This window comes from Aptenodytes patagonicus, chromosome 6 (genome assembly GCF_965638725.1).
Source record: "Aptenodytes patagonicus chromosome 6, bAptPat1.pri.cur, whole genome shotgun sequence".
Classification (NCBI taxonomy): Eukaryota; Metazoa; Chordata; class Aves; order Sphenisciformes; family Spheniscidae; genus Aptenodytes; species Aptenodytes patagonicus.
The window spans coordinates 43106974-43131539 of NC_134954.1; the positions used below are offsets into that span (position 1 = coordinate 43106974).

Genomic DNA, 24566 nt, shown 5'->3' on the forward strand with positions numbered 1-24566 from the left:
CAGGGTCTTAAAAGACTAACTAGGAAAAATGAAACTGGGATCTTTATAAAAATGTAAGAAATGTTAAAGCATCAGCTCTAGAAGAATATAGGAGAGGTATAATGGAAGATACTTTACCTTAATCAAATATACTAACTTCAAAGACTAAGACTAGAATGAAACCATTTGGCTTAACAGAACAGCTTCTCTGACCCATCCTACTTAATGTAAAATAAAACTATATTCATTAAAATTCTCAATCATTCTGCTAAAGCAGCTAAGGTAGACATAGATCTTCAGTCTATTTACAAAGTAAGCATACAGAAGGATATACAGTCTCAAGTAAATGAGGAGTTACAGAAACCAGTATCTTTTGTCCTTTGATCTTCCATTTTTAATCTGAAAACCATTTTTTCTTGAGAAGGGCTCAGCTTGTGGAAAATTATGTTTCTGTAATCAGGAAGCAAGGTTCAGCAAGAAGCAGAATCTGATAATACCAAGAAGTCTTTTGAACAGTCTGAACTCTAAATTATCAAAAAAACCACAAAACATGAAGAAAATGACACTCTGATTGCTATCAGAGTAAAGGAAGCCAAGCACCCTGGGGAAAGGAAAAAGGAATAATAGAACTACTAATAATTAGAAATTGTTTGTATACTCTTTCCCAACAGATTAGTTTGCTCCCATTTCAAACCAAGCCCGGTGCAACAAACTTGCCTATAGTGATACAGGTGCAACATAGGAACTATTTTGACAGGCTGAGAAGTGTACATTTTTTTTTTCCGTCCTTTTCTCTGTATTTTCTAGAGAATGTGTATTCTGCTACTAGGTCATTTCAGGTTTGTCAGCCAGGACTTATTTAGAGGGTAAAACAAATCTTTAACATAGAACTCATCACAAAACTTGTTAGAACACGATGCTTTGGGAAACTGCAAAACAGGGCAGCTTGTTGGATTTTGAGAACTTGCAGGACATGGAGGAAAAGGGATCAATAATAACGCTATGAGAACGGGAAAAAAAAAAAGAAAAGAAAATCAGTGCTGGCTGCGGCGCCAGCCAGTGTAGATAGGCATCTGGAACACAGAGTGCTGCACTGGCAGCTCTCTGCACAGGACAGACCGCAACCATCAAACCAGCGTTTTTTAAATTTAGTGTCCAAGGAAGAATAGATAGTCATGTGAACCTTAGTCACTAATATCCAAGTTGTTAGTTATTCCCTCTTTTACACTCAAGTACATGAACTAAAGTGTCTTTGTGCGGGATACACTTTAAGAGGGATCTTGCCACTTTCTGAATTTCACTTTTTATCATTCCTATTCTAACCATACGAGGCAGTTATAACAACCATATAACAATCAAAGATCATCTTTCATCAGATCTTGTTGGACTACGCAAAAACCTGTAGATACCCGTTTTTTAAATTTTGGAGAAACACTAAAAATTCTGATTGATATAAGATTACCTCCAAGGTCACTAGGTCAGGACAGCCTTTCTGTAAATGCACATTGAGAAGGTAAGGACAAAACCAAATGCCATTCTGCCTCACAGTCCCAGCTGTACACATACTCAAATGAATGGGCATATTTGCCCTGCCATCCAGCTGTCTTGGCACATTTTGAAGACATCAGCAAATCTCTTACGCCAGTTGTTCCAAACATTTTATTGTAGGTACCTTTATTTGGTAATAACACATTACCTCTGTTCTCGTAAACCTTATTTCAGGGAGTTACATAGAAATACAATGAAGAACTATTCCCACACACAGAATGTGTTTGAATAGGCCAGGACTACAATCTGCTATGTTCCACTGCTAATTTTAATGAAAGAAACTAATTCTAAGTAACATTTTGTATTGAAATGGGACTAGCAGACTTCACTAAGTTTATTACCTGAGTGAATGATTTCTGGTAAGATCTGGTTGACGCTCTTGTAGAATTTCAAAGATATTGGGCTGCCGCAAAAACGCAACAATCTTGTCATTGTAAGCTGAAAACATCAACAAAAATACCATGCTGAAACAAGGAGATACTGAAAGACAGGACTGCATTCCTTGTGAGTTTTGAACAATAATGACAGCAGACTTCATCTTCACAGTTTTAAGTTTAGCAGTATTGTGTTAATACTTTTTCATGTAAGGCTACCCATTCTACTATCATTTAGGGAACACGCTTCTCGATTATGAACCAAATCTGATTGTGACACGTCCTTCCTACTGTTAACAGCTGTAATTTTGTTAGCAATTTCTATTATATTTTATCACCCACACTCTTAGCTAAGGTTGAACTAGAATATTCATTGCTAGAATAAAATTGCAGGGACCTTGGTTTTCACTGCACTGAAATCCATTCTCTAATATTAAACAGTCATTGGAAAACACCCATATCAAATCCTCACTGACTGCTGAGCCTGCAGTGTATGCACACCATGTCCATGGCAAGGGGAAGGATTTAAATTAGCAGACACTTTCAAGTAAACATGCCACAATACAAAGAACCAGTTATAGTCAATGGGATTAATTTATCTTGATTTAGCACAATGTGACAGCTGTTAGATTCAATAAGCTAAATTCTGTTCTTGGTAGCACAGAAGTCGGTAACTTTGTGTGTATGTAACTGAGAACAGAAGTTAAGCTAATGACTAATTCCAACCTGATTAACACTTTCTGGAATCTTGCCAGAATAGATGCTCAGAAGTTGTACAAAAATCACTGGGAATACATGGAGTCCAGTTAGGACACAACTTGTCTCACTGGCTTCAACTCTTCCTATCACCGCGTAGAGTAAGTGAGCTAGGAAGGTAGAAGTTTTACACTGGTTATTTGGTTCTGCATAGACACTTTCCAGTATTATTCCTGCAGGTTGCAACTGAACAATTGGGAAATGCTGATGGACAGAAGTAATCATAACAAATGATAACTTCCACCCACCCCACCCAAATGAAAAACCCAGCAGTGCATACTGACACAACACACACAGTCATGGAGAACTCTGAAAAGAGGCTGTGTGCTGACATACCCACTGGAACCACGTCCTGGTACTGAGCTCTGCTGACTGTATTAAATGTGCTGGACGGTCTTGGCAAAACCGGCGGTCCCGAATGACGGGAGTCCTCTCCAACCTGAAAATGTGCAAGTAGCCACAATGAGTGTCTCTATGCTAGCATATGTACTCAGGTACTTAAAAGTGAGAACTCATTTGGCTTAAAATTAAGCATGTACGTAAATGCTTTGCTTGATCACTGTCCTCAGTATCCACTGCAGCAGGAATCAGCTGTGTTGTATGACAGTTATTAGTAAAACATTATTTAGTATACTGTGCCTATTAATATGAAGAATCAAAACTGACTGAAAGTTTATTGCTATTTTTAAATAATAGTCCCATTCTGAAAAGGGACTAAAAAATTCAAACTGGGATTCCTTCAGAGGGTATTTTGTACTTCATGGACGTCTTTATCCATATCGAATTCTGCTCCTTCATTAGCACCTCTTTTACCTCTGTGCATGACTGGAATTTCCCTAAATTTGAACTGGAAACAAGTTTGTGGCTGAAGCAGGAGGATAAAGAAGCGAGTTCACATTCAGGCAAGGCAAACAAGTCCAAAACTGGTAAAAATATGTTTTCTACAATCATTCAGTAAAACTGTTCTGATTTTTTTGTGTTCACTTTCTGGGAGTAAAAAATGTTGCATATGAACATTTTTTAGGGTAGAACCACAATATAAAATTCTTCCTGGTAGCATTTGTGATGTCAGGGCAACTTCTGAAATTTTCTGTGTGCTGAGGCTTCAGTCATTTCTACAGTGTCAGTATTTTGTATTTTATCTATATAAAACATTTCATCCAACCTCTTTTTCATCCTGCTGGACCTTTATGTTTACTTCTCAGTTCCTGTGCATACATGTAATGGTTAGCATTTGAACTACACTTCCAAGCTTCAAAGATCTCTAAAACATCTAACTGCAAAAGATCAAATAATTATAAAGGGTGTTTTTAAATCCAGTCTCTGAAATCACAAAGAAGCAAAAGTCCTGAGATATCTCCCAAGAACTGTGTGCTCTCTCAGAAAAATGAAAAATTATTTCCTGTAGGCTGGTAAAAGAATGCCATTATTATTAGCTCCAGCTTCACGCTGCAGTTCAGCTTTAGCTGAAGAAGCATTCCTTACACTAGTTAATGTTTGCTTTAGAGCATCTCCTTGTAAAAACTGGGTCAAGTGGCTTCAAAACATCAAAGTTCGTGGCAAGGAAAATCCAAAGAAAGTATTTTGAGAATTTCTTTCATTAAGTATTCATCTTTTGCAATAACATATAGTTCCTTGATGCAATGGTTTAAAAGTAGGAAAAACAGCAGCAAATATGCAATACTGAAGTCATAACCACAAAAGAAAAAGTGGTGCTCAGATTCATACATATGCATGTAAATGAACATCATTACATCATTAATCCCAGAATGGGAATACTATATTGAATTGCTATGTCGGAGATTCCTACCTGCAATTACACTTCTCTTCAATTCAAGTTACAATTGTAACAATATCAAGGAAATACTTCTAAAGTACATGTAGAAACATGGTTTAAGGAGTTTCATGTATCTAGAGGGAGTGGGAAATTTTGACAGGTAATCAGCACTGTGTATATGCAATATATATGACGACTTCCTGTAGGATAAACTACACTTATGTTGCAGTATTGACAACTTCAGCAGCACGGTTGACATGAATCTCTCTGTTTTAAGTGCAGAGCTTCTGCACACTGCTTAAAGAAAGATAATTTCAGTGCGTATTTGGTAAAGTTAAGAAAAAAAAATATTTCTGCTCTGTTATAAATCAATCACAACAGAAATACTTGCTTTACCCTACCGAAGATCTAAATAGCTATAGGAAGACACTTCTAGCTTCCTTGCCTGCTGTAAGACATCATTGCCTACATCACATCACCAAATTGACGGAAAATGCTATTTAAAACCATTTGTAAAATATACCTTACATTGGGGGTGGGGGGTGGAAAGTATCGTGGGTGACTAAACCATGTTCACACAGGATATGACAAGCTATGCAGCCAGTGGTATATGGTATGGCACTCACTTGCTGCCGCTCAGCGGAAGCCCTGTTAGAGAAGTGGCAGAGAAGATTCATGCCTGCTCTGAAAAAGACCTCCGGCAGAACTTCATCTGCCACAAGACTGAGCTATAAAAAGGATAAATCAGAGCATTTCTCTTGCCATTCTAAATTGTATTATCTTTAATTCCTGGCATGGAATAGCCCTCCTCTGAAAAGACAACTTATAGCCAACAGTACGGTGGTTAAATAAAGTACAACTGAAGTCTAAGTCTTTGTACATACACTTGCTCACAAGTAAAAAGAAGTTACAACAATATGGAGACTGCCGGTGAAAATGGTCCACGGTGACATATCAACAAAATAGTTTTCCATGCATTTCTGTTTAGAAAGTAGAGATGAAATATATATGCAAATGCATATAACAGTCTGATAAGCCTATATATGGTAAGATTTTTTTATTCTTATTCGGGAAGTTGCACATCTAGATGTATATACACACATGCACTTTTCCCCCCCCTTATTTGCAGAGTTATATCAGCATACTTGGAAGACACCATGGAAGACAACAATACGTATTTTGACAGTGAAAGACAGGATACAGATACTGGTAATCTGTAATCAGATGCTCTCCTGAGGTTAAATGGGGTTACTGCAAATTAAAAGCAAGAGAAACTCACATCTGGTATTTTTCCTCTGAATTCGTACATTTCAAAAGCAACAATGGCTAGCAAATAAAATAATAAATATTTACGGAGGAGTACCATACGCTTACAGAAGAATCATGCTCCCCACAACATGGAATTATGAACAGAGCAATGTGAAAGAGGATGATCCTAAAAACCTGGTGGTTCCTGAAGAGAAGGGGCAGATCCAACTTACCTCACCAGCACTGTGGCTGCGTTGTCTAGTCAAGTGCTGCCGGTGGACTAATGCACTAGTGGGCCTGCTACTCTGCAAGGGAAGCCGCGGGTCAATGAACGTGGTAGTGCGGGAATTGTGGTCAACAAAGAAAGCCTAGAGAAGGAGAACGAATTTTTTAATACGTCCAAGGTTAATGTCTATTCAGGATCTAGGTTTCATTCGCTGATGTGAGGCTTTGGAAAATCTTCCTCACATTACTGTGGCTTACATTTCCCTTCGGCAGAAGAGGGATAACAGGTTTCTATCTCACTGAAGGGATGAATTCTTCAATGCCTTACTTTCATGTCTATAAAGCCCTTTGAAATTCTCATCTGACAAGCATGAGAAGTAGGAAGCTTTATTACGATTGTCAAGAGGAGAAGACTTAAATGTTTAATAAAAGTAATCCTGGTGTATTCTCCCTTTCATTTCCTTATAAGCATCTTAATGACAAAAAGATGTCATTAAGTGGCAAACCATTCCCTTTTGTGAACTATTTACCATATAATTATGAACACAATTGGGTGTATGTATGTCAAGTGTATGATTGCATCCTGTGATGAACTATGATTACAGGCCAACAGGCATTTCTGCCATCCTCCTGATAAAACTATTCTAAGTTCGCTAAACCTTTAAAAAAATTAAAAAAAAAAAAAAAAAAAGAAAGAAAAGAAAGGTCAATCAGGGACACAAAGATGATGGCAACAAAAACATTTAAACCAGGCAACCAGTGAGAACTACCACATATTGGCCAGTCAGCCATTTGCTGAAAGCAAGGTCACAGGAGCATGTATCCTGGAAAATGAAAACCTCCTACAATTCTGTCCAATTTGAACCAAAAAAGTTTCTAAGCCCTGAAATTTAAACTTCTTACAGTGTTAGTGTTGCACTTGGAAACCAGCACTGTTCTATTTCAACACACTGGTTTTTTTCAGTCACAATGCTGGAAACACATGGAAGTGGCAAAAAATTATCCTGGTTTTGAGCAGGAGAGTTACAAGAAAGTGACATCTGGTTTGAGGAATCGAAGAATCTGGACCAGCAGAGAGGTGGTCGGGGACTGCGGGAGCCATTTCTGTGTTTGGATACCAGTGAGGTACTTCGACCACAGTTTCATAAACAATTCAGTCCTGCGGTGTCAGCAAAAGAAACATTCTCATCTTCCCCCATCCTGACCACTTGTTTCATCCCTTGCACACCCTTCCTGCCTTGTGCTGGCACACGTGTTTGTGTAGCCACACAGTGAAGCCAGCTGGGGAGCTGGTCCAGGCTAAAATTACTCTCTTTTTGTCCCTCTCCCTGCTGGTTCCTGTAACCTCAGTCAGCCCACCAGGGATGAGGGGAGAGCAGAACTGGCTCTTTTGGCAGCGATGCCAGCTTATAGTATTCATGACATCATTGTTTCAGACTGCTTGGTACAGCCAGACCAGAGAAAATGCAATTCTTCAGACTGCTATGAAGGTAGGTAGACAAACCAGTGTGTCATTCTATACAGCAACTAAATACCATTATGGACTGTGGTGGGAGAAAATGTTCATACTTCCATTTCCCAAGGAAGGAGAAGCATATGGAGGGACCCCAAAGTTGCAAAACCTTAGAAACGCTCCAGAAGAGGGCAGCAAGCCTCCTACAGCCCTAACAGTGATCGCCTGTACCTGTAACCTGTGCCTACAAGCAAGGAATCACATTATCTGAACAATAAGGAAGAACTCTGTTTTGATCATCTGACACAGTTACAGATACGCAAGTGAAACTGACTGTTCCACACTTCAAAAACTATAAAGGGTATTCAATAAATGCAATTTTAATTGCAACGTTTGAACATGATGCAGGACTTGTTCACCTTGACAAATAATGATGTCACCTGCAGCGCAAGTATGCAGATTAGACAATATGAAACCAGAAAGCCATTCTGAAATTTCAGTTCTGAGCCTGGAAAATGACGGGAAGAGGCTGCTGGAACATATCCAGGCTTTCTGAAAATTTTGTTCCTGATTGATAGGTTTATTTTACTTATTAGCAAGTGGTTGGTATAGTTGTTTTTTTTTTTAATGTCCCTATATCTACTATTTTATCTAGTCTGGTCTATGTGTATTTATAAGATGTGAAGCACTTTCATCAAAGCAAAGGTTGATTTCATTAATTCAACATTATACTGTAAAATCACTTAGGAAAAAATGGTACTGATTCAATACAGGAGAAAGTATGACCTAGAGTTGCACTACACAGTTCTTTGAGTTAATGCAGCAATCTAATATTGCATGTAGTGTTCTTTAGCATTACATTTAAATAAACAACTCAGTTTAAACATTAAGTTAAAGACAATCATGTCTTATTAAATAGGAATGCTTGCAGGCCAACTAGTAGCAGCCTACTTTAAAATAAAGCATAAATTACTACTTTGAAGCTTCGGTGAAGTTAATCATTGGAGCTTCCAAGGCTTTGGGCTAATCTGGACATTGGCACACAGCTCAAAATACAGTGTGGCTCACAGCCTCCGTTCAAAAAAATTCCTCTCATAACTCCTGTCTAGCTATAATCCATAAATCTATGATGCTTGAAGAGACTTACATAAGATGGGTAGTGCCAAAACTACATTTAGCCCATTAAACATGGATAGTTGCCCAAGTTATCTTTCCAGTTGAAGTCTATGAAGCTTGCTAAAATACCTTTTCTTCCTATTGAAGACATTAGTAATAAATTACAATGGATTCTTTCATTGTTGAAAGAAAAAAAAATAAATGGCCTACAATAACTTATTATGTACTTGCACATCTTGCAGAGATCTAATTAAAAAGTATACACATTTGCATCTGGCTTTAAAATATGAACATGTGCTTACACGTAGTGCACAAATGCACTGGGGTGCTTATCCGTATATACACGTCCGTATGCACATGTATGTAGCAATACAGAATTTCAAAGTTATCAGACTGAGTTCAGCTCAGGGACCTATCTAGCCTACATGATGCTACCTCCTTTTCCAATGGTCTTCTGCCTCCCTGCGGTCAGTGACTGATGAAGGTTCATCTGTAATGCCAATCAGAAACTATATTCCAGTTACACCAGACCTTTTAGGAAGAACTGCATGCCAAATGGATTTTATCTTCTGTAGGGGATACACAGAAGAGTCAAAGAGTAGTGGGCAACTGGGCTTTGCTGTGCAGCTTTGAAGGGAGTTCAGAGGTAGGCAGTCCCCAGCTGACCTTGGAAGACAGCCTGCAAAGAGGACAACCAACCAGGACCGCACTGACATTGGGGAGTAAAAACTGTACTACTCAGCACTGCATAAGGGTCAGAACGATCACTGTGCTTTGTGAGCAGGAGCACCAAGCCTCTTACTAGAGGCTATTACTACTAATACTTGGAAAAAATTAAGGAAAACCTCGTCTCAGGAGGAAAGAGTAGCCAGGGAAAGGAAATAAAATTATATATTGTGGCATGGCTAATTTCTACTTGCTTCTCTTTAGCTTTATGCTTTAATAAATGCAGGTCCAGTTTTGGTTTGGTCTCATTAAGCACTGGTCTCACCATATACTGGCCATCATCTCTCTCGAGTGCTGAACAGGCTTTTCTGCTGGCCACGAGTGCTACTTGTGACAAAGGCAATTCAACATAATGAAAATGAACAATACTGAGCCTAATTCAAAGTGAAGAAATCCCAGTGGGGATTTATTCAGTGCTGCTTCTTGTGGATTAATGTTGTGGTAGCATCACTGTTACCAAATACCACACCAGAAATCCAAAGGTCTAATTCTCTCTATGGAGTGCCTATCAAAGTCAATTGAAAACTGCTGTATTCTTCAGGAGAAAACTGGCCTCTGAAGAACTGAACAGAAAAAGAATGACTTAAAACTGAAGAGAGCGAGGGAGGCAAAGAACAAAGTTAGTATAATTGCACATTCCTAATTGTGTTTCTAATGAAAAAACACAGTGCTTTCCAGAGTTAATAAATCCAAGAAGAAAACAACCGTCAAGCACTTTTTCTACCCTTCAGTTTAGAATCTGCCTGTAATCTTTTCAAGCATCAAGATTGTTATTCATATGGACACTCACAGCTAACCGTACCAAGACTGATAAACGTAGAACTGAGAAGCTTAATATGCCTATAGTCCCAATTAGGACTTCCCACACAAACTGATAGCCTTATCACTTCCTCACATGCTAATCACAGTCTATTTTTAACCCTCCCATCTTCTGCAAAGAAAATAATATGCTAGATAGTAAGGATACACTAGTTTAAAGTTACATTAAAATTACATTACTACTATAAAAATGTGTCTGTTCTTGGATTTTAAAATATTTTGTTAGAAATTGAAAAGTGATACCTGTTTTGAAAAGCAGTAAGACTTGCAACTATTCAAGATCCCTATTAATGAAACTTACTACACACAATTTATTTCCTGTTAACCAACACATAACCAATAGAGTGGTCATCCCCAGAGCTATCCCAGTCTTAAGTCCATCCATTTTATCTCAGAAACTGATGAACACTGGACCTACTTAGCATTTGGGTAGAGGACTCACCTAGGAAAATGGTTAGCTATTAAAGAAGAAAGCGTAAATAATGCACGCTAACAAATTCCACTCAAGACTTTGAGGTTGAAGGAGGGAAATAAAATAAAAAGCCCTAAGGAAAAGCTTGACAGTTCAACAAGAAAAAAGCTAATACAAATGAGATACATTTGTATCTAATACTAAATAGCTAATAAATAGCTAATATCGATGAGAAATTCCAATCTTCTTTTGGTAAAAGCAGGAGGAAAGGATGCGCACCTTTTGCATTTGGAGAACTACGTGCACTTATGCTCTTGTTAAGAGCAACCAACCCAGTCCTGACATCACAACATCCAAGATCAAGCACTCAGCAGAGCCGCATGTTCATTACAGTTACCTTGCCCTGATGGTCATGTTTCATTTCCCAACCTCTCGGCAGCTCCAGCTGTTTGTTAGCAAACATGTTGAGGAAGCCCACCAAATCACGATTGTGCTGGTAGCGCTCAAAATGGTGGGTGTCCCGCCGGACTTTGGTGATCATGTGCTTCAAACACGTGTTATTTGTAAACATGCGGTAGGCACTCTGAAAAATAAATAACAAAAGGAAATACTTTTAAAAGATAAAATTTCTTCTTACTACAAAAGACAACATTTCCACTGTAAATAAATGATCTAATCATCTATAAAGCCTTCAAAATTATCTCCAGCTAAGCCACAACAGTATGGAAAAAAGATGGTCCTCTTTCTGAGGTTTTGGGATAAGCGTTTGGTGTTTCTTATTTTGCTTGATATACACAAAACTTTATAACTGACTCACTTTAGCAGTGTGAAATATTTTACAGATTCCATTTATCACACTTGTCCCTGGAACTGTGAAGAATCTTGTAACATTAAAATTGCTTTAAAGTAGAGATTTCATAGTCTCTAATTTCTGGAACAATGAGTCAAATGCAGCCATAGAATACAGCAATAAAGCTGGTAAGTTTTTCTGCAGGACAGAGATACATAAGCTTGTAGAACTTATCACAAATCTACATAAATATTGTTTCCATCTATTGATTTTTTCAAAAATACCCTATCATTGCATGTCCATCTGTAATTTATGTAATAAAATTAAAGTAAGAGAGTAAAAGGAGAGCACTGAGGAACAGCGAAAACTTCAAATAAAAGGGGAAAATAAACAGTAAACGCCCTTCCCTCCAAAAAACCCCAGCCAACCAGAAATGAGGTCTTTCTCTCGGCATTAGAAGCCAAGACATAGGCCCTCCAATTGCACTGTGCTGCTACCTAAATCACTCTGTGCCCCTACACCTCAACTCCCTGGCCAGAGGTCTTATCTACCTCCGTCCTATCTCATATATTCAAGATAAAGCTATGCAAGCTAAGCAGAATTATTCAGATACAGACAAGCATACATATATATCAAAATCAAACTAACACTGACCAGTAATTTAAGAAACAATAATTAACAAGTGTGCTTGCAGACAACAAATTATTCATTCCGTTACTTCTCTTTACACTATACATCCCGTTACACAAAGGAAAAGAAACTTTGAAAAAACCACTATATAAGAAGCAGCACTGAAGAACAGGCAAAATAGGAAAGGAAAATACATATTAAGATGCTTTTTTGTTCAGTGTGACTTCTAATATATTTTGATACAAAGCAGGCAATCTGGCAGCAAAGTGGTCTTAAAAAATAAGCATCATTTTCATTCTCAGAATTGTCTTTCACCCTCTGCAAAGCACAGTAAAAAAGCTACTGCTTCGGTAAACAAATTAGTTTTGTATCATAAGAAAGATGAAGAATTGAATGAAAAGTAAGAACTGTAGAAGCTATGATGCCAATCAGGACAACTCTGATAGCCCACCAATTGCAAGCAATGATGATGAGTGTTTGAATTTATCCACCCTCCCTACGTACTACCAATACCTTAGAATCAAACACTGAGTAGTATTCTTTGTATGCAAGACAACTGTATTTATAAGCACGTATTTATGAAAGTCTTTCAGCTGTAGACGCTATACTCACAGGGTTAGAATGCAGCACTGTAAAGAACTCTGGGCTGATAAGGAATTTCACAGGGGGAGACTGGAGCAATAAAGTAAGTCTGGATCTGGAGGTAGAGTGAGGCAGCACATTCTCTCTTCGAAAATCTAACAGCAAAGTGAATGACAAAGACTTCCAGTAATAATCATTACCAAAACATCACTGCAAGCAACTATATCAATTTGAATTGCACCAGAAAAGCACTAAGTATACAATTATTTCAGATTTATTAAGTAGTCTTCACATAAGTGTACCTGAATTTCTTCTAACATAGCACTGAAGTTCCTGAAAATATCGCAATTTTAGTTTAGTACCTTTTACTTGTTGTTTTTGGTGAACAACCATTAAAAAAAAAATCACGTCCAATTATTTGGGTTACCAAACATGCGGCTGTGTATAAGACGCAAGAAGGTCCCGGTGGTGCACCTACATTGCTATACTGTAGCTGTATGCAGATAAGTTATTTTTTAAATGCTAACTAATGGATATAAAAGTCATTGTACAGTTAAAAATGTTTCATCCCTCCTTTAAAAAACAAAACACCACAATAACTTACTGTCATTAACACAGCCCCAACCCTGGTACAGTATTTAAGCAGCTTATGTAAGTAACAAACAGGTTGCCAAGGAAGTACCTTTCAAGTTTCAACTTTCAGTAAACACTTGGGTCTTCTCCTAGCAACTGTAGAAGTGCACTGATTTTTCAACATACCAGGAACTGAAAATATATTATGAGTGGTATTTGCTACGATGTTAAAACCGTTCCCCCCCAATTATCTTTGAAAATCAACGGACATTTGGATACATAGTTTAACGTAAATGAAAAATTGCAAATTCACATGGGGTCTACAGTGATTTTACTCTAAAATGCATGCCATCTTCTACATTTCACAGTTTCTTTCTTTCACATATTGCAGTACTTGCACACTTCCCCATCAAATGAACATTAATCATGTAGAACACAGCTAGCATGGATATAAAAGAACAATAACCCACAGGCAGAAAAAGGAGAAGACAGGCAGTGAATGAGACTCTGAACTGAAGGAAAAGTAAGAAAAAATTTAAAAAGAGGAGGAAAAGAACAGAGACAGAGTAAAATTCTAAATATGGATGGGTAAACATTATGGAAAAAGGGGAATGGGGAAAAGAAAGATGTTCATTCTAAGCATTAGAGGAAACCAGAAAATGGAAGGGTAATAAGTAAAGGAAAAGTAAATGAACAAGAAGATTTTTAGAGACACTTCTTAAACAATAGACACCAAGCCCTCCCACATGAGCCGTGTCTATGGAGCAACAGCAGCGTAGCATAAAGACCCCTGAAGCTATGCCTGAATACTGGGGCTGGGAGTGTCCTCCAGGCATGCACTGCAGTTCCACGTCGACTCTGTATTGGTACAAAACTTGGGAGTACACCAGTCACTCCTCACACCCTGGAAGATGCTGTGACATGCTGCAGATAGGTCCCCTGTCATAGTCTAGGTAATCTGGAAACCAGAATGTGTCACCAAGTGGGTTTTTCTTGCAGTTTAGAGGCCTATGAATTTGATTTATGAAAAACTTATTCAGCTGAACTTGCTGATTAGGGTTTAGCCTGAATTTGCTTTAAACTGATTTGTTTGCAGCACAACAAACCATCTAGCTGCACATGCACATGGATAGAAAAGGAAAAGGCTAAGGCAGAAGTAAAAAAAAAAAAATTATATATATATATATATATATATATATATATATATATATATATAAAGGGAGCACTTGGCTAAATCACAAGTTCTACAACAACCTGAAACTCAAGAAAAGGTGGCATTGCTTGGGTATTAGATTAATTTAGGAAAGAGTATTATAAGAGAATATCAAGAGCATCTAGAGACAAAGCCAAAGCACACAGTAACACACAACTACACAAGGGACTGGATGGGTAACTAACTTTATAAATGCATTAATAAATTAGTAGTAGGAAGATGACCAAGGATAGAACCACTTAGCGAGAAGAAAAGCTAGTAAAGATGCTTAGAGCTCATTAAAAAAGATCCTTCCTTCTGTCTTCATTCAAGAAGTTAACACCGACCAGACAACTAGAAGAACTAAAAACAAGAGAGAAGAGAACTTTCTTCTTAGGCTAGAATAGGTAAAGAGCAGGTTAAAGACTGTGGTACAAATCAGAGATTTTCAAACCGATGAAGTGTACTTTAACACACTTAGGAAATTAGGTGAAGCAATCTCTGGGACATTGGTGATTATTTCAGAGCTCTGAAAGAGTTCTCAGAAGAAAAGGGATAAATATTATATCAATTTTTAAGAATAGGTAAAAAAAGGATGAAGGAAACTATAGATGAGTTGACATATTTTCTATTCTCAGACACATGAACTAATTGTCAAACTACTTAAAGCAATGAGAAGACAGCAAGGTGGAGAAACACGAATAACCAGGATTTCTGAAGAATGAATCATAGCAAACTAACGAAGTTATTTTCTACTACTTGAGTGGTGTAAAGGCCACATATTTTGATGTTAATAAGGCCTTTAATACTGTTTACATGATACTCTCAGAATCATGTTGGGCAAGAAAGTTACCTGAAACAGATGAAACCACCTGGAGAGGGGTATGCAGCAGTTTGCAAAAATGTACTGAAGAGCAGTTATGATTTATGTCAAACAAAAAGAGTACACCAAGTGATGTTTCACTGAGATCTGTCTGGGTCTGGTCCTATTCATTATTTCTATTCATGACTGGATAGGGAGGACAGAATTTGCTCCAACTAGGAGATGCTGCAGTACTTGGACAGCAGGATGGACAGGATTCAAAACCATAGTGACACATTAGAAAAGTGCAAAGACCTGTGTGCAAGTAGGGATAATCAACTGCACAAACACCAGATGAAAAACACATCTGTGCCAGAGATCTGCACACAAGGCTCTGGACCTGATTTTAGCAGATCAAAGACTGAACACTGGTGGTTAGTGTCAAACTATCAGAAAAATAGTAATAATTATGCAGGAATGTACAAGGAGTGTTGTACATAAGACACGTGACATTTCCACAGTGTCTTCAGTACAGCAGAGTCATAGCTTTATTTAATTTTCTGAAGTATTCCTCAGGAGCTGCAGACCAACTGAAGACAATCCTGAGTAGGCCAACAAAATAATTGGAGACCTAAAAACACAAGCCACGAGGAAAGACTAGGAAGTAACGGATTTAAGAATATGTTATAAGAGAAACAATATGAGTAGACTGTCTGAAAAAGTTATAGAATGTCCATCAACTGGAGAACATGTTATAAGAATACATGAGATAGCATTTGCCAAGTATGGTTTAGGTACAGCTCATCCTATCTATCTTCAGCATGGAGATGAAACCAATGACTGCTCAAAGTCCTTTCTAGTCCTATATTCTACCATTTCAAAATGAAGTAGCAGATTCAAAATATTTGTAACCCAGACCACAGAATTTTATACTTTTTCACTGCAAATGTCCTGCCAATATTTTTACCCAGTCAAGTACTGACAGAACAATGCTCTGAATCTGACATTCATCTCTTTAGCGTATTGAACAGGCTGAGCCATAATCTTCTAAAAACTAGACAGCAATGAATGGTTTAATTTTCACCCAGACTTTCAGGGGCAGAAGTTAGGTTTTGCCTTATGTCACTCTCATTAAATCATCTATGAGATGAGTGCTCTCTTTAGAAGGGGGGGGGGGGGGATTCTTTTTTATTTTTTTAACCTGCATTAGAATGGTGAAAGTCAGTTTCCTCTCCAGCTCCATCCACGGCATTCGTATGCTCTTCAGGCCTGTCATTAGTCATTGTTCTTCGGATGCTCTGGTACCTAGGGTTAGAAAATTGGACTTTATATATAGTATATAGTAACTGTGATCCAATTCTGGCTCCAAGGGAGCTTGCCCGTCTTTTATGCCATGTAGGTTAATATACACTGACCTCTAATTTCTGCATTAATAGCCTTTTGAATTTCTGAAAACCATTATCAGATTTTTTTTTAGCCACATAGCTTATGAGCACAGGTGGAATACAAAAGCCCTAGAAGCCCACATGCAAATTAAAAGGGACAGCCACATAAAAATAAATAGATATGGCCAGCTGCGGTACCAACTGTGACCCTGCCTTCATACTCAGTCTTACAATGGTGAATGCAGTTTTGCAAGCACACAATTCACAAACAACAAGGGTAATTCTTACCGGCGATTCAGCTGTTCCATTTGCTGTATGGAATTTGACCTCTGGAGAATCTGTGGGGCTGGGGGGGCTGTGGGTCGCTGCCATGTTGTTGTCCTGTTCACGTGGTCCACATAAAAAATCCGTCCATGGCTGTCAATTCGAGCCTCCCAGTCTAAGTAGCAATAAAATATGGTGAACTATGGAGGGCTTGGGGCTTATTTATTTCTTTATTTTAGCGCCGTCACTTTTGTAATTGAATCTATTGTACCAAGTTTCTATTTCTCTTTTACAGGATGACTTCAGCAGAACTTTCTTACTGAAGGGTTAAGAGACATGGCTTTTCCCTATTTTATCCCATAATCAAATTCCCCACTATAGTTAAGGTTCTGTGGAATCCATATCTAATAATTTCTATTCCTTTCTCTATATCCCACTAATCAGTAATTGTCCCAGGGGAAGAAAAAAAAAAAGCATCAAGATACTTAGTCTAATTCTCTTGGACCGAAGTAATTCAAGATCCTATCTCTGAGGGTTATTTCAAGTGCAAAAGGCCAATGGATAAATACCAGAAACCTTTGAAAGCTTGACACCCATCATTGTTTTTCCCCAGTTAGTAGTAACAGTAATAAAACAGATCCCAGTGCTCTTCCTGGATTTACATGTACCTATGTTAAAGGTAAGCAGACCTGCCAGAGAAGATGGACTATTGTAACAATCAAACTCCTTCCTACATTAAATGCATGTTCCAGAATTGCCAATTCTGCAAATATCATAGCAAATGCAACTTCTTGTGCAAGCGGTAACTATAATGCTGTCCACTGGTTTTACAACACAAGCTACAGACAATGTTAGAAGTCTAGACCGTGGAGACACACCAGGAGAGAAGAGATGAAGGCGCTGGGACCTCTCCCCAACCACATCTGGCTTCTCAGTGCTCAGCAGAAACCAGGTGCATCACAACACCTAGGCCTTCGTTCATAAGCTTTTTGGGTCAGAAACACTGTCTGCCTAATAATTGGTTATAAAATGAGCAAGATACCAAGACACTGATCATGGCTGGGGGCCACGTAATAATAAAAAAAAATTAAGATATTTTATATACAGAAACAGACGTGCCTGATTCTTGGGCACTAGCAACTGCAGAAAACGTGCAAACCATTTAGCATGTCAGTTGAAAAACAGTCTTTGAGAGCTCAGAAGGTTTCTAGAAGAGACTTTTTATATCGCAAGTCTAGGTGGAAACATCAGTCACTGCAGTAACATTTTAAAAAAACCACTGGCAAGCAACCAATCCTAAATGACTGCTGCTCCGCGAGGAAAGAGGGCATAAAAATGTCTTGACAGCAGAGAAGAACTAGATTCTACTGTAAAGTATTTAACACTGACAGCCTTAAAACCTCGAGCTTTGCTACTGTATGCTTACTATGACTTCTGTCAACTCTTGGAGGCAGCCAAGTGGCTCGCTGCATTACACCGTAGGGCCTGAGCTGACTCACGAAGAGGGAGGAAAGGCAGATTTTGAGATAAACTCATTGTGTCATCTCTGCACGACAGCTGTGTATTTTAGCTGGCCACAATGCAAATTACTCTTCTATCGTTATGATGCACAATCAAAATAGCCTATTAGCTAAAGCATTTCCAGTGTGAACAAGAGCTATGTAGGAAAGTAAGCTCTGAGGAAGAAAAGAAAAAGCAGCGCAATAGGATAGGAATAAAGAGAACCATTTAAGGAACAAGTTTCAATTCCAGGAGAAAAAATTCAAAATTTTGTATTATACCGTAAATTTAAAATACAAGTTTAAAAATAAACAAAATTACATCAATGCAAAGCTTATGGCGTAATCACTGTATTTGCTATTCAAAATATAACACATTTGAAAGTTATTAAAAAATTTCATTTGTATCTCAAAAAAAGCAAACTGAAACATTTCAACATTCTCTGAAAAACGTTTCCATTTTTTAAAAAGAAAAAAAAAATGACTGAAACAGATGTTCCTGTGCAAAGGTCTGATTTCAAAAAAGTAGTATCTTCTGATGAAATAAAAAGACTCAAAATTTTTAACCGGAGTTTGTAAACAAAACAAAACAGGGGAGTATTCCGGGAAGGACAGAACTATTCATTGGGAAAAAAACCCCAAAACAAAACAGTTTAAATATGTGAATTTATTATTCTGCTTAAATGTTAAACCCTAAGCCACTGTATAATAGTTGAGATTTTTCTTGTGGTGATTATATGTCCAATTCTGACACACAGTCACCATTTCTGTAATGTGGTCTTGCAGAAGGAAAGTATTTTTGCCTGCATTCAATTTTAAATACACAAGTTTAAACACCTGGGCAATGGCTTCTAAAGTAAAGCACCTGCGTCAGTGTTGTGATGGACAAGGACATCTTCCATTAGTCAAATCAGTTAGTCAAATGTGTTACATATAACTTAGCTTGCTGAATTGCAAAACTGTAATTCATCAAGGTTGTATGGTCAAGATTATTTGTTGATTTTTCCCTAGGAATGTAGGAGTTGGAGCATAATGTTGCATGTTATAAGCAGAAATATTAGATGAATATTTTAATTCTTTCTTTTGTTCTTCAACTTAACCTACACACAACTGAAAGAAATACACCTATTTTTCTTTCTTAGTTTCAGATTCTGGTGAAACAACAAATAGAATACAACCCAAATTACAAAGAAATTACAGTTTATAACTCAAAATCGTATTCTAAATGTTTTCTCTAATTTTCCACTATTAAAATATTAAAACTGTTACGTATCCAAAAGCAGAGCTTTGGAGAGAAAAACTGAATCTAGGCAACAATTAGCATTTCCGATTTTATTCACATTAGCAAATGAATGTTCTATGTAAAGATTGTATTGGGCTTTGATTGTAAAGGGGCGATGTGTATATGCATGCCCATGCATGACTGTGTAAAATCCCAGCAAATGTCAGAAATGTTAGAATACCACACAGCCAAACCTTTTCCATTAACATTCCAATAGTTTTTCCAAGGAGTTATTGTAGTGTATAGTTTGCTTCTGAAACACAAAAAGCAATCTATGTATAAACCATGACACTAGAAAAGCTATCTCATTTCTCATTTATTACACTGATTTCTGAGTATTTCCCGCAATGTTCTGTCTTTTTCAGTATGAAAAGTGATAAAAATGCAACTGAACTATATGTCTCCCAGACACAATTTTGTAAAAAAATAATACTGGTTTATTGAGATGGAAGTTAATTAACTTTAGGATCTGCACACAGGACTAATTTGTTATATGCACTGATTTTAACAGAAGCAGCAGGGAGCAAAATCTTCTCATCACCCTGGCTTTGTATCTGTGTTCTGCTATCAGGCTCCTTCCAGTTACCCTCTCCAATTACAGAGCACACGCAGTCCCATTCCATACTGTGAAACAAGGATCTAGTCATTTTACACTAAATATCTGAACTTCTGACTCCTTTAAAGTAATAGAGCTTTGCCACAGACTTCAGTGGGTCTGAATTTAAGTTTTTTGCTTTTTTGTTTTAAAGCAAATGTTTGCCTGTTAGCTGTGTAGCTTTTTCTTGGTCCTTTCTCCTTTCTTTAAATATCTAATACTGAATAGATTTCCACTGCCCCCAGTTTAAGCAAGTGAATCGGTCCAACAATTGGGAGCAATGTATTTTTCATATGCATTAGAGAAATTACAATTAATCTGTCAATTTAGGCTCATCTAACTGTTGCTTAATACCCAGGTTTATTTTAATTCAAAAAGTCTTCACACTGCCTCAAAAAATGCAAGGAAAACACAGACACCTTTCATGTAATCTGCAGAGATTAAAGATGTCATATATTTCTTTGTAAATCATCACCATACAAGAAGTATTCAGAGATTTCAGAGTACTTGACATCTTTCCCTCCAAGTGCCTCATATAGCGTATCACCTCACCTCCCTCCCCATGTGCACTGCATACTCAAAAGGCAGCACCGTGCCTTCCTACTTCCCCGCAAATGTCACTTAGCAAAGGAAATTAACTCAATCCCTGCCGAAACCAGGACAATAAGTCTGTATATACCAGGTATAATTATCATAACACATTCTGGAAGCTATCAGGCTGAGCACAATGCCTTTTACAAAACAGCACTAGACTTCATCATCATCACTTCACACTTCAAATTTCTCAGCTGTTCATTCTCAGTTCTCACTTTAAAGAAGAAATGGAATGAGATCTCAGTAATGAGATCCAGGCAGTCTATCCCCCAATTAAAGTATGAAGAACCTCACTTGGTGGCAGAGCCTCATCCACTCTCTGGTACCGGCTAACATCCTGACGTACCGAAGGCAGCGACCTCAAGGGCTGATGGCCATTGGGTTGAGAACCTGAAATCAAAATGCCCACAAATTATTTTTCAGTCAATGTGGGGAAGCCCTAGAGTTGCCTCTAAAGTGAACAAGACATGCTAAAGCTTCTGCAGGACTACGATATTTTAGGATATATCTAATAGTCATCTACTTTGGGGGGCAAAACAAGTTATGTCGACAGTTCTGGGTAAGTGATTTCTCTGTGATGCGCTGCAGTCCTGGTCCTGAAAATGTCACCTCTTGGGATGTGCCGCACCCACCCGTGACCAATGGAATCCAGGGCACAGAAACTACAGCATGTGCCAGAGCCATATCCCAGCAAGGGACAAGGACAAAGCTCAACCTGGCCACCACAGAAACCTGCTGTAAGAGTGGGAGGTGAAACTGTCCATTGACCTTCCTTGCTGCAGCCACACTGATCTGCAGAACACAGTGCAACCTGACAACCTAATAAAGAGAGTCTCAAATGTCTGGAAAATTATGCAAAAGAACATACTGGCAGTATTTGAAATAAATACCAAAATTATTCTTTCCAAATCAAAGAGCTGTTTATGAAGAGACTAACAGATCCCAAAACTTTTGAAATGTTATGAAAAAGACACACTCAGAAATCCAGTTTGAATGCACCCACTTGATTAGATCCACTTCAATCCCTGAAGAAATTGCATGGATAATCCATTGTGAAATGTGCTTGGAAACAATCCATTAGGGACACATTTCTACTTTCAGTGATTTTAGTGAGACACAAAATTCTCAACTGTTAAAGTAATTTTACAATTGGTAAGAGTTTCAGTGTTAACTTGAGTAACACATTCCTCTCCTCCCATGGCTCCAGCTGCGCTAGGATGTGTCTACACAGATAAGGGACTGGCAAAGGGAAGATAAACAGCCTGAAGTGTGACTAAAAAACAATTCTTCCCCCCCCCCTTTCTTTTGATTACCCTTGTGTTTTATTGCTAATATATGCGTACATTTTCTTCCCCCTATAAACACGCCAAAGAAAACACCCAAATATAAATTCTAGTTTGCATGTCATAGTTTTGGGCTTATTTCCCCCCCATTACCATTTTGATTAGCAAGCAGGGTAATATTGTGGAACTCTTTCCTCCTCTTCATCTTCCTTCTCATTACTCTCTCAAGCATTAAAATATATCCAGTTTCAAAATAAACATGTCTTGGATATTTCAGTTTTGATTTTTTGTTAAATCAAAAACCCCAAGAGTCTCTTGAAGAAGGGAATAAATCTCAAAGGAACAAAAAAAAAAATCTTGAAAGATAATGAAATTGAGAAGTGAAGATCTTTATTTTCAGATGTTAATTTTTTAAATAATTTTTACTGGCTGCAGAAAGGTCACTTCAGAAAGTGCCTCCTGCAGTTATTACCTCCAGTAGCTCCTTCAACCTGTGCTGTGGCACCCTCACAAGCTGCTTGGGCTCCTTCAGTTTCTTCATCCTGAGACTGGCTATCGGCAGCTGCCACCTGCAGGCTGCTTCTTCTTTGCCAGATTTCTTCTGCTTCCTCTTGGTCTTGTAATTCACCTGCCTCAGCCTCCTGTACTTCCTCCTGAGGTAATTGTACCGCAGGTAGAGAACCAGAAGTACTTGCAGAGTCTTGTGCTTCAGCATCTGGCTCAATTCTAGCCGCACTGGTGGCACTCGCTCCCTCTTCCTCCTCCTGAGAAGAAAAGGCTGGAGTCTCAGGAAACCTGGCACTTTCAAAAGAACACCGCATTTCAACTGAGGAACGTCGCACAGTTGCGCTTTCGTTGCAAGAGCTGTCTGCCCCTTCCACATCACTCTCCCCTTCTGGCCGGGTACTAGCCTCACTGACACTTTCCGTGCGAGCAGGATCGCTCTGCTCAGTTTCTGATGACATCTGGGAAGGTTCAGACCCTTGATCAATGGATTCCATTTCACTAACGCCCCTTCTGCTCCCAGCAGCGGCATCAGCAGCTCCTGTGTCCGCACTGGTAGGAGGCTGCTCTGCCTCCTGAGCGGCACACGACTCACTGCCAGCCTGGTCTGCTGGCGCTTCACTTTGAGAACCTTGCAGGCTTTCACCTCCTTCTAACTGTGACGGTGGAAGCTCTGGGAGAGTCTCTTGCTGGTCATCAGTTGATGGGAATGGAGCTTCAGAGGCTGAAACGTTTTCATTCTCTGAAGGCCCTTGCATTACCTGATCTGATGAGTAACTTAAACCATTTCTTTCAACATTTCTTGTAGCACCATTAAACATTACTAAACCACCATCGTCTTCCAAGGAAGACGGAAAACCCAGGTCTTGATGTAGCTCATGCTCCTCTTCATCTGAGTCAATGTGAAGCATAGCATTAAGTCTTGTGTCAGTAGGGAAGCTACTCCTCAGTTTTGGGGAGGCTCCACGTGGACGCTCACCACAAGCAGATGTCCCAGGTCTGGGATGATTATTGTGTTCTATTGCATCCAGATAGTCATTTAGTGAGTCCTGGCGACCTCTGGTAGGTGATGATCTTGAAGCACCGGAGGTCAACTCATCCTGGTCCGTTTCCAGAGTTGTACTAGTCCTTAAAGGGTGTCTCAGGATTGCTTCTCCAGAAGATTCCTCGAGGACTGGACCATTGGAACACACTGTGGATGTATCATGATGTCCTGCTGGCATGTCCTCATCATCGGAAGGGCTCCCCAAGTCTCCATTTACAGAGTTCACTCCTAGCAAAGTGCCAACTGTTTCTGGTGAAGCATCTGCAGAGACACAAAGACTGAATGTGAAACACAATGCAGGAACAGACAGTTCATTCTACTTTATCTGCATCACAGAAGATCACAGAAGTGATATAAAAATACACATCTTTCAAGATGTTTGCTTATTTCAATCAGACAACTAAGGGAAGAAAATACAATTAAAACAATAGAGGCATTTACAGCATTATAACAGCAATTACAGAATTTTCCCTGTATAAGTCTATACTGTTTTGTAGGATATAGAAAATTTAGGGGGTGTGAAGTATGACTTTAAAGGACGCCCATTTTGCTTTCAAAAGACAGAGCACTGCCAAGCATCTTGTCAAACTGTCAGTAAAACCAGCCTCACAACCAAAGAACCAGTTTTCTACAGCATCTCCCTCATGTCCAAAAGTAGGATTTACACAAAGCCAGTCACTGACACCAGTTGTCATTACACCCTTAGCAGCACGTAAACCGGCATCTGAGATCACATGAGGAATCACAAATTGTGTACAGATACCAACTTATATACACAACATTTATTCTGAGTTAATTTATAGGACTTTTCTACTTTAAAGAATGGGAATCTACCTAGGTAAAGTTCATGAGATATTAGGTATGCTATGGTAATACATATAAAAGGGAAATGAAAATAAGCCATCTCATTTGAGAGAGAAGATGGTAACTCTCCACATGGGAATTAAACAAACACAGAGTTGAATAATCCAGATGTAAGCATTTGTAAACATCTGCAAAAAACTTAGCAGTGAAGTCTGTGGACTAGAGTGCCTGGCAACAAACAGGACTGAAGACAAGCATTTTTTTTTAACAGTGACAGAGCAAAAATAATAATGAGATACAGCACTACAT

General features: G+C 38.5%; 1 protein-coding gene across 4 annotated transcripts in view; it reads right to left on the reverse strand.

Moving 5' to 3' along the window:
- HECW2 (HECT, C2 and WW domain containing E3 ubiquitin protein ligase 2) overlaps positions 1-24566 on the reverse strand; it is a 175675-nt gene that overhangs the window by 38794 nt on the left and 112315 nt on the right. For 3 of the 4 annotated variants that reach the window (XM_076342258.1, XM_076342259.1, XM_076342261.1), the window contains 9 exons: positions 22377-23714; positions 20916-21011; positions 16676-16826; positions 16204-16307; positions 12466-12590; positions 10831-11016; positions 5916-6050; positions 2994-3096; positions 1869-1965 (listed from right to left, as the gene is read on the reverse strand). In XM_076342258.1, coding sequence (XP_076198373.1) covers positions 1869-1965; positions 2994-3096; positions 5916-6050; positions 10831-11016; positions 12466-12590; positions 16204-16307; positions 16676-16826; positions 20916-21011; positions 22377-23714 — 2335 coding nt within the window. The remainder of the gene's footprint in view (positions 1-1868; positions 1966-2993; positions 3097-5915; positions 6051-10830; positions 11017-12465; positions 12591-16203; positions 16308-16675; positions 16827-20915; positions 21012-22376; positions 23715-24566) is intronic. The other variant, XM_076342260.1, reaches the window with a different exon arrangement.